This window comes from Magnusiomyces paraingens (assembly GCF_902498895.1).
Source record: "Magnusiomyces paraingens strain CBS 517.90 genome assembly, contig: contig4, whole genome shotgun sequence".
Classification (NCBI taxonomy): Eukaryota; Fungi; Ascomycota; class Dipodascomycetes; order Dipodascales; family Dipodascaceae; genus Magnusiomyces; species Magnusiomyces paraingens.
In genome coordinates, this window is record NW_022474070.1 from 1,170,331 (window position 1) to 1,181,053 (window position 10,723).

General features: G+C 35.3%; 4 protein-coding genes across 4 annotated transcripts; 1 reads left to right on the top strand and 3 right to left on the bottom strand.

Moving 5' to 3' along the window:
- Positions 1–489: 489 nt before the first annotated feature.
- SAPINGB_P005148 (uncharacterized protein) lies at positions 490–1,758 on the bottom strand (the record flags this gene model as incomplete). Its single annotated transcript, XM_031999863.1, has 1 exon — positions 490–1,758. The coding sequence occupies one exon, from the start codon at positions 1,756–1,758 to the stop codon at positions 490–492; it is 1,269 nt and encodes a 422-aa protein (XP_031855754.1).
- A 174-nt stretch (positions 1,759–1,932) lies between these two features.
- On the bottom strand, positions 1,933–4,947 carry SAPINGB_P005149 (uncharacterized protein; the record flags this gene model as incomplete). The annotated part of the gene is made up of 3 exons (XM_031999864.1): positions 1,933–4,737; positions 4,801–4,875; positions 4,933–4,947. The coding sequence occupies 3 exons, from the start codon at positions 4,945–4,947 to the stop codon at positions 1,933–1,935; spliced, it is 2,895 nt and encodes a 964-aa protein (XP_031855755.1).
- Positions 4,948–5,326: 379 nt separating this feature from the next.
- On the bottom strand, positions 5,327–6,547 carry SAPINGB_P005150 (uncharacterized protein; the record flags this gene model as incomplete). Its single annotated transcript, XM_031999865.1, has 1 exon — positions 5,327–6,547. The coding sequence occupies one exon, from the start codon at positions 6,545–6,547 to the stop codon at positions 5,327–5,329; it is 1,221 nt and encodes a 406-aa protein (XP_031855756.1).
- Positions 6,548–6,726: 179 nt separating this feature from the next.
- SAPINGB_P005151 (uncharacterized protein) lies at positions 6,727–7,389 on the top strand (the record flags this gene model as incomplete). Its single annotated transcript, XM_031999866.1, has 3 exons — positions 6,727–6,742; positions 6,876–6,988; positions 7,225–7,389. 3 exons carry the CDS (start codon positions 6,727–6,729, stop codon positions 7,387–7,389), a joined length of 294 nt encoding a protein of 97 aa, XP_031855757.1.
- Between the last annotated feature and the right edge of the window lie 3,334 nt (positions 7,390–10,723).

A 10,723-nucleotide genomic window follows, 5' to 3' on the forward strand; every position in this document is an offset into this window, starting at 1 on the left:
TGACATCGTGACAAACCTATGCCCACTTTTTTTTTGGCTTCTCAACTAATAACTTTATCTTCCAATTAATTGAAAGATAAAAAGAATATTCTTCTTCTTTAGTTTTTTTTATTATTCTATTTTAAACTAACTTGAAACCTTCTTTTATTCTTATGATAATATAATATATATTATTATTGTTTTTTTTTTTCCAAAAATCAAATTTATACATCCCGCCCGATTCAGTTACCATAAAAAAAAAAGTCTTTCAATCACCTCCATTATTAAGAGTAATAATTTTGATTAGATTGTGATGTATGTCACTTGTGTCACTTGTCCATCATATTTCTTTATGTGAAAGTCATTTGCTTATACCAGACTTGTTATATCCATTAGATCAACTAAATAATTCTAATAATACACTAAATTATTGTCCTTCTTCTTCTTCTTCTTCTTCTTCTTCTTCTTCTTCTTCTTCTTCTTCTTCTTCTTTTTCAAAGTTCCGGCCGACTACCTTTTTTCTCCTTCTTCATCTTCCAAAATCGGCTCAAACACCCGTCGAATATCTGGCGGCATCTCCTCCAACGTTATTTCCACTATACTTGCCTCTTCCTCCTCTTCTTCCAACTCCTTATAACTCTTCTCTAAAACTCCTTCGTAAATCTTTGCTCTATTAGTAAACTCGCAAGATGAAAATACCGCCAAATGCTGCTGCGATTGCTTTAACCTTTGTTGTGCTGACCCGTTGGCCACCATCATCATCTGCTGATGTTGCTGTATTTGCTGCTGTTGCAAAGATTCTCCGTGGCTTCCCACGCAGTTACACCCAATCAACCCCCCTCTACCTCCACCATTCTTGATATACTCTGCAAACTTCATCCTTCGTGGTCTTTTTCCTTGTTCTGATCTTCTATTTTTCTCACTTTCATACGCCGCAACTTCTCTTTTAATTTTCCCCAAACTTTCTTGGTCCTGTTGCCAAGCCCCACCCACTCGTGCGGCTCTATTCTCTCTTCGTCCTCCCGCTGAATCCCATGCTCTACACAACCCCCCACCACATCCATAAAGACCATTGCTTCTTCCACTACCAATCCCATGAACCCCTCCAACAGGACCTGATGCTGAAGTCCAGAAGTTGGCTTCTGCCGCAGACATTCTAGTAGCCAGAGTATCGCACCCGGATCCAATACTACTAAAACACCCGCCACTGCCTTCTCGGAAATTCACATTGCCTTCTCCGTAACCACTACCTTCACAAATAACCCGGCCATCTCTTGACCCGCTCTGTCGCAAGGTCCCTAACATGGTCCCGGAATCCCGCAAGCCATCTGCATCTGGGCCCCTAAAAAAAAGGGTGGCGTCATTGTGTAGCCCATAGTCACATGCTATAGGGAGCGTGCCAAGCGTCAAAGATATAGTTTCATTGGAATCACCAAAATATAAGCTGCTAAGTGCTTGATCTTCTTTAGGTGGCAACAATGCTCCATATTCTATCCCTAAACTGCCTTCGTCTTCCTCGCTGTTTATATCATCGCCATGGCAAATTCCAACATTGTCATCATCGTCATCTTCATCGTCATCGTGCTCCCATGTCCCCTCATTAAGCGCCTCTTGTGTTTCGTCATAGTCTGCTGGAACCAGCTTGTACAACAAAACTTGGCCTAACCTTTCATCGCTCTCGTATTGTGGATGTTCAGGGTCGCAAAACAAAATCTTCTTATATCCAGGCGGCGTGCACCGGCCGTCTCTCGGCAAAAATGCAACTCCGTCGTTATTCATCAGTATATATATATGCCTTGTTAAAAAAAAAATTAGTTTAAAAAAAAAAAAAAGAGAAATACAGCTCTTTTAGAAAAGAGATGTTATAAGTTTAGTTTCTGCAACAAATTAATTGTTCTACACATTCTATTTATTCCACGATATTTCAAGAGCATGGTGATAAAAACAACCACTTCACCTCAGTATATATCGAGCCTGCTCCATGGCCCCCCGGCCCAAAAAGTCTGTGACAACCTTAAACTTGGATTCACTTTCGTCCAAGGCCATTTTAAACAAGTCATATCGATCACTTGTATCGTCTTGGCCTCTTCTAATTGCAGTAATGGCTTCAACTGCAGGCAAGCAGATGGGACAACTCGGGTTTGTTTCGTCTGCAGAATGTAAGCACCGTTGGTGGAATGAGTGCTTGCATCCAAAATGCACAGCCGGCAAATCGAGAGCAGATCCACACGCGCTACATGATGTGTACTGGACAACCTGCGGGTCACGCCGCAGATGATCAATCTCAGCTTGCTTTGCTTGTGTTTCTGCTCGGTAGCTTGCAGAAAGTTTGAGATTGGTATCAATTTCAGACTTTTCGCGTTCAATTAAGTCAATCAGGTATTGTTTTACCAAGCCAACAGTGGCTACTGAGTTGACACTAAGTGCCTGGACCACCTGCAATGGTGCCATGAGCTTTTCATCTTTAATTTTGTTAAGCACATATTGAAATTCTTCACCAGCTTCTTCCAAAATGGAAGGCGATGATGTAAAGAAAGTAAGGGCTAATGGGTATAGCTCAGGTTCTGAATCGCCATATTTTTTTAGTACGTTGATTGCTCCTGGAACATCACCCATGGAAACACACGACCGAAACAGGTCTGTTTGAAATCCTTCTTGGTCTTTGGTAAAAAGTTCTCCCTCGGAAAAGTTTGCTAGGTGGGATAAAAGTAAAATTGTATTTGGATCCAACGCTTTGGCTGATTCCGTCGCAAGTTCTTTGGCCTTGTCTTCCCACTCCTTTTTGTCTTCAGAATTCTTGGACAACTCCAAGTACATTTCATACAAGGTGCTCAGAATATCTTTTCGGTCTTTTTCATTACCAGAAAACCTTTCATATGCTTCAAGACACGCCTCAAGGAAAATGACAAACTCGTTAGGGTGGTCCACAAATGATGAAAAAATAAGCCGAGGTCGTGGGGGCTGATATGTTGGAGGCTCTACTGTCTGATTTTTTGCTTCTTCTTCCTCGTTTGCTGCCAATGACATGTAGTTAACAAAGGCACGATAACTTTGGAGTACCGGCGCAGCAATATAAGTCGAGTCGTCGTCTTTGGCTTCTGGAGTTGTATCTTTAGTAGCTACCACTTCATTTTTGGGTGCGTATTTCCCTGTAAACAAGTCAATTAACAACAGTGTTGTTTCATTGGGAAATTTGTTTAGTAGAACACGGCTATTTTGAATCAAGATGCGCAGACACTCATCAACAGGCAAGCTGTGGACATATGACAATGCACCCTTGTAATCTTGTAAATCCTTAAGTTTAATTTGCACAACAAGCTGAGATTCTCCCATCTTTTTGGCCAGCTCACTTGCCATGTCGTAGTACTCACTTTGGCGGCAAATCTGAATGGCGGTTTCAAAGTCAAACTTGCTGCTGTTGGAATCGTTTTCAATAAACTCTTGAAGCTTTTTGTGGTTTTTCAGTTTGGCATAACTGTTTAGTAAGAGAGTTGTATGCTCCTTTTGGGCTAATCCCTTGTCATGTAAAGCCTCCAGGTACTCCGTCAGTTGGTTGATGTACTGTGATTCACGGTACTTTAAAATAATTTCACTAGTTTTCCCCAAATCAATGGCTTGGATGTAATGGGGGAGAGCATCGACCACATCATCAATCTTGTACAAATAATCTCCAAAGTCCTTTTCAATTTTTAAAATCATTTCATGATCGATATTCAAGCTTTTGCCCAGTTGAATGGCCACATCGTAGAGATTTCTCCCCGTAAGAATATCAAGACGGGCTTGGAGAGACTTTTCTTCAAATTGGTATAAAACGCCATCGGCGCCCAGCACCAAAAGCTTGTTCCATTGGACAAAAATGTCCTTGATTACTCCGGAAATTTGGCCAGTATATGCAATGTACTGGTTGGCTCCGTCTACAATAAGTAGTCTCGAGGTGGTATAAAGTTCATCGACCGAGCCAAGCAGGTTACTGAGAGAAACACCACTTTCAGAAGAAGGAGTTCCTCCAAAGGAAACCATGACCACATATTGTTTATAAGTAAAAACCCGTTTTTTCGAAACTTCAAAGACAAAAGAAGGCCCGCGGCCTGTAGTGGTATAGTAAGAGACCGAGTCTGAGCGGGCCACAACAAACATTTGTTTGATAGGGTCAAAAGTTGTGCATCCCAAGTCTGCACCGCGAGTCTTGTCAAGAACCTTTTCAGGTTTACCATTGTTTTTTCCTGTTGTAGACACAGTAAAGATGCGGTTGACAGTTGCTACAAAAAGAGTGGCGGTATTTTCCGTCTTGTTTTCGTAAAAGGCTAGCCCTGTAACAGGCCCATTGCTGTCGTAAACTACACGCTGGCGGGCTCCTCTATCATGAACAATGTCACCACGGACAAGAATAACAGTGCCATCGGCAAAACCAAAAACGAGCATTGTGTGGTCGGAGGTCAGGTCGAAGGCAGAAATAGGAGAAATATTATCACCATTGGAAACAGTGACTGTAGAGTGAAGATGAGGGAAGCCTGTTTTCTTGTCGCGTTTTTCCAAATTCCAAAGCTTAATGACGGGACCAACTCCGGAAAGTTCGCCAACTGAAAGTAGTAGACTGGTACCTTTGAGATAGCGGAGATATGATATACTGACTGCTGGATCGTAAGCTGTCCATGTTTGCTTTAGTGTAAGGTCTTGTCCAAATTCTTTGATTGTAGCATTTGAAGTGGCAAAGAAGATAGTGGTTAGGCCTGGGGCAATGGCTGTTAGGCCTGGGTCCTAGATAGATTGGTTTGGTTAAAGACGCGTGCATGTAGTGAAATATCACTAAGGAATACGTACTGAGTAAAGAGTATGTTCATCTGCAAGAGATGGGTCTTTAATAGGGGTGGCGTCAAAAAAGTTAAAGTATCTCCACTGTGAATGTATATGTTAGGATTGAGTAAGAATTGTATGGAGGTTCAATAAACATACAGTGGTGATTGACATTTGATGGTGTAGTGTGTTGAATAAATAGAGAGAGATATTGATAATTATAACGAGAGGTTAAAAAAAAAAAAAAAAAAGACTAAGTGGGACCTTTTTGGGTGCGTGTAGATGAGCAAGCATAAGGGTTGGGTAGTTACCCGGCTTTTCAATAAAAAGTTGAGGCTACGTTAAGACTTTTTTTTATGTTTTAGTTTTTTTTTTTTTTGAAAAAGGTCAATGTGAATACGTAAAATATAATGGGAAGACATTATTTCAAGTTTGAATGTTTTTAATAATATATAACAAAAATTCATTATCTATATGTGTATCTAAAAATGAGAAAAAAAATAAATAAATAAAACTACAAAATAAAAAAACAATACTAAATTATAATGATTTTTTAGGCCCATCTACCAAGAAGAGCCATAAGACCGGCACCGGCCATCATGCAAAAATAGGCGAAAATAACCATTTTTGTGGATCCCTTGCGAACTTCGTCGTTATGCATAAATTCATTACCAACAAGCTCGACGAGACCAACATAAAGAAGAATGCCTGCCGAGATTGCATCAAAGATACCATTTGTAATGAGAGCACGAGAGCTTCCAGGAGGATAAGATTCGCGAACACCAAGGCCAATGGCAATAGCGATGGGAGTAGTAAAACCATAGGCAATACCAAGAGCCCAAGGCAGCCATTTTTTGCGTTCTGGCCAAGGCGCAACGGCGATACGAGTACCGAGACCAAGGCCTTCAAACATTTGGTGGAAAACAAGAACAATGTATAACGAGGTGAACTCACTACCGCTTACCGCAAGAGATAGACCAATAAAGACTGAGTGGAAAATAATACCAAACTCTAAAATGAAGATAGAGCCGAGCTGCATGGCCAAGTTACGTTCCTTGGCGCTTTCAGCATCGGAATCAGTATAGCCATCATAATATTGAGTTTCTTTGTAACGGGAAGAATCCAAACCTGAACCAATTTTTTCCTCAGTGTCATCTTGAGAAGGGTCTGTATTATTGTCGTGAGTGTGAACGTGAGAAGGTGAAGCTTCAATGTCATTTGAAGTACCAGGCACAGTATGGTCATGGCTGTGGCCATGTGCTTCAAACCCAGTATCTCCATGTGTATGTTCAATGCCGCGCTTTTCAAGATATCTTCTAGAGATAAGTTCTACAAAAAATGTACCAAAGAGGGATCCGAGAGCAATACCATAAGCGTATGGGTAAACAGACCAGCCTTCACCTAAACATTCGTCTGTAAGGTTTTCGTTTGCTGGTTGAAGAAGATGGATTAAACTGGTTGCGACAATGACACCGGAACCAAAATATTTGGCCATGAAGAAGATGATTGGCGGTATGTGAAGTCTGGGGACACTGGAAGAAACAACGGGGAACAGTGCACCAAAAGTTCCGGCAACGAGAATGACAAATATGGCGGAAATGCGAGCACCCATGCGGCCATCGTAGTCGTTATCTGAAGAACAAGCATCTATGGAAGCGGTGGAGTCATCTGAATCTGTGGCTGTTGTATTTGTGATTACATCTCTGATAAAGATGGTTGATATGTCAGAGGCATATTTGACGAGTAGCTGTGAAGCGGCAGCAGCGGCAGTCATATTATTATTGGGTAGATATGATGATGGGTTTGATAGCTAAAGGAAAGACTTATTTATTTATATATAAAGATAATAATAACAATAACAATGATGAAAATAATATATAATAATTAAAATCCTAAAGTGTATAGATTGAATGTGGAAGAGACTGGATAAGGGAAAAAATGAAATCTAAAAGGATGGAGATTAAAGCAGGTATATATAAGAAAGATAAAGATGGTAATGGCAATAGTATACCAGTTAATAGGTAATTATAATTTTTTATAAATTATTTAAATTATATATAAAAATAAAAATAATATATAAAAAATATATAATTCTCATTTAGACTGGGTGCCACTTTTGATCGCCATTACTGTTGCTGTAACTGTTACTGGTGCTGCTACTACTGCTGCTGCTGCTACTTTGACTGTTTGGCTTGAGTATCTGCCGAACTTGCGAGTGTGCCGCTGCACTTGTGAGAGGCACCCGGTTGGAAGTTTTTTTTTTTTTTTTTTTTTTTTTTTTATTGTGAGAGGAAGAAGAAATAAATTTATTTCTAAATAACCATAAAGGTCCCCCCCCCACTCCTATACTTAGAAGAGAACCTTGATGGTTTAAAGGGCCTCGTTCTAGGATATTCTAGCACGGAAGTACAGCTGCAAAGTACTTAATTCAAACACTCACCAAGGTAAAAGCCGCAGAGTCATGGATGTATTGGGAATTATATGGCTGCTATTGCTGCTGCTATTACTTCTGCCACTGATGCTGCTGCTGCTGCTGCTGCTGCTGCTGATGTTGCTGATGTTGCTGATGTTGCTGATGCTAATTATGATGCTGGCAGTTGCAACATTGACGTCTGATTAATTATTACATTCAAATCTAAGGTACGTTTGTTGTCTTTACAGGTAAAAGTTCAAAAAAAAAATATAAAAAAATAAAAACTATCTTTGTTAAAAATTGAAGAATAAAAAATATTAAATAAATAAATAAATAAAAAAATTGAAAGTTATGAATGACTGGTGACTTCACCTCCTTTCTTGTTGTGTCATAAAAAAAAGTTTTCAAAAATCACTTATTTTAAAGAGTCCCTTGAAGGTTATAACGGTAATTACTCTTTTGTTTTAAAAAAAAAAAAAAAACCTTCAAGGTTGTTTCCAAAAAAAAAAAAAAAGTTTAAGAGGGTAACTAAGTCCAATAAAAAAAATAGATAACCAGCTTTAGACATCCACAAGGTAGGAAAAAAAAAAGTCATAGCTTAAGTTACACCCTCTCATAATCATCATCATCATCATCATCAACGTTTCTTGTCAAACCAACTAATTTCCAAAAAATAAAAAATAAAAGACTATCAAAATAAAATATGATTTTTTTTAAAGAAATCTTAAAGAAACAATGATCTTGGCAGGGCCTTAACAATAGCTCTTAGCTTTTGCTTAAGATCTTGTTGAATTCTTAATAAATTCTTCAAATATTGGCTTTTTTTTTTTTTTTTTTTTTTTTTTACAATATCAGAAACAGAAAAAAAAAATTATTTTTTGTCTATTCTATTGTATATACAAACAAGTCTTCTGACTATTTTTACTATAGTCATGTCACTTTAAAAATACTTTAAAAAAAATAAAAAAAAATTTTTGAACAACCTTGAAGGTAATTGATTATTGCTCTTATACATTCTAGTAGACGTCACTTGATCAAATCATTCAAATTGAACCAATCACTATTGCTAAAGAGCTTTAAAATATGAAAAAAATTATACAATTGTAAGTCATAATATACATATAATATATTAAACAAAAAAAATTTAAAAAAGGAAGAAGAAACCCGATGATGTGGTTGAAAAATGTGAAAAAAAAAATTTTTTTAACTATAGAAATATATAATTGAGTTTAAACATATTCAAAATGAAAAAAAAAAAGAACCTTTAAGTTTATCAAGTGATTAACTCATTGCCTTCCGATGAAAATTTCCAAAACAATCAAAAATAAAACTAGACTAAACCAAACTAAACAAAAAAGACAATAATGATGATGATGATGATGACTCGTTAAAAAAATAGGCCAAATAAAAAAAAATTCATTTTCTATTCATTTTTCCAAAGTACTGGAGTGGCTAAATCAACTACTTTTTAAACGTTACTTTCTATAATTATCATTATAATGTTGTATAAAAGCATTCATCTAAACATTAGCCACAAACTTAAATCAAAAGGGTATCGTCTAACAAATTTGTTAAACGGAATTTTTTATGAAATTTATGAAATTTATAGTCACTTTTTTTTTTTTTTTTTTTTTTTTTTGGCCCTGAATGCAAAATCCATGTATACGGCAATTTATACACTTTTGACATTAGCTATATTAAAAAAAAAAAAATTTAATTATTGAGCAATAAAACTAAAACTAATTCTCTTTCTTTTTTTTTTTTTGCTTTCTTATTCAATCCTATAAAATATTTTCATTTCTTGCTTATCACTTGAAATTCATTATAAATATAACTTTTCATTGGTTTGGTTTAAGGGAAATGATATCATCTAACTCATTTTACTTTTTTTTCCCCCCTTATTCTTATGAAAAAAAAAATTAAATTCTATTGTGAAAAAAAAAAATTTTTTTCTTACAATAGAACCACCTTACTGGTTAATTTATTATTATTTTAAAAAATGGAAAAAAAAAAGTATAACTTCATGGCATATGTCAATAATCAATTCAATAGTTTAATTATAATATTTTTATTATTATTATTTATGGTTTGGTGATTTAATTATTTCATTACGTTTACTTCAAATCATTCAGTGTACTTGTCGATCTTTGATAAAAGTTTTCTTCAAAAAAAAAAAAAAAAAAGTTCTTCTTTTATTCTTTCTCTGTATAATAACATATCTTCAATACTATAACATGTTTTTGAAAAAAATCAAATTTTAAAGCACTGCAAAATAACAGTTACAACCTCTTTAAAACTATTAGTTTTGATTCCCCATTTTAGTACATGTAGATATAGCTAATATCTTTTTAATTGTAAATATACACAAATATATATACATACAACTTTGGCAATATGTCTACAAATGTATAGTTTTCTATTTTTTGTTTGTTTTTTTTTTTTCATCTATGACATATATACAGTTTAAATTTTTTTTTTTCAAATCGACATCTCTATTTAAAAAATTAAAAATGCCTAGGAATTAATTTATTTTAATATGGATTGTAATTTATGTTAATATTAATTTTTAAATAACTATAAAATCAAAAAAAACTCAATATTCTTAGTTATATGTTTTTTTTTTTTTATTCAAGGATTAAATTATATGACTTCAATTTCCGCTAGTTGAAGTGCCTTTTCAATTCATGTTATTTCAATCTGTGGGCCCCAGAAAAATATGACCATGATGCCAACTTAGAAGAAAGAAACAGAATCAGTTTGTCAGTCCCAAACCTTTCCGACTCATTTCCACCTATCTTAACACAGACGCCTGTAATTTTATTTATCTTTATTTATCTCTTCCAATACAGTTTCAGCCTTTAAACACTTGCATATTTATTAGAATAAACCAAAGAAAAAGGTTCAACTTCTCATCAAGTAAGCCTAGATCATCAAGTAAATATTTGACTTTTATAAATTCTTTCGATAAAAGATGAGGTTTCTGGAAATCAAACCAAGTATTCTTTGCTAAGAAAATGGTTTTCTATAGTAAAAACCTGATGTTTTTTCTTTACTTAAATATTTTTATTAAAGAGTTATAAATACATATATATATATATATATATATATTATTATTTCTTAAGCTTTCAATTGTTACTTTAATAGCTTTTTTTTCTTTTATTAAAGGGTTATAGAATTAATTAATATCTGTATCTGCCCTATCCTTGTTGTTCTCACTATATATCCTTTTGTTTTCACAATAAAATTATGATTTGGATTCAAAGTTACATCTACAACTGCTTAAAAACTAAATCCAAAATTTATTTTACTATAAACAAGTAATTAAATACCAGGCAATAACAAGCTCATTCTCTTAATTTTTTGTTTGTTTTTATTCAAGGGTTATAGAATTATATAACATCAGCATCTGCGCTATCCTTCTTGTCCATACTATATATCTTTTCATTTTAATAATAAACTTTTAATTTTGGCTTCAACATTGCATCTCCAACAGCCCGAAAATAAGTCCTGATGCCAGCTTACGAGGAACAGGGGGTT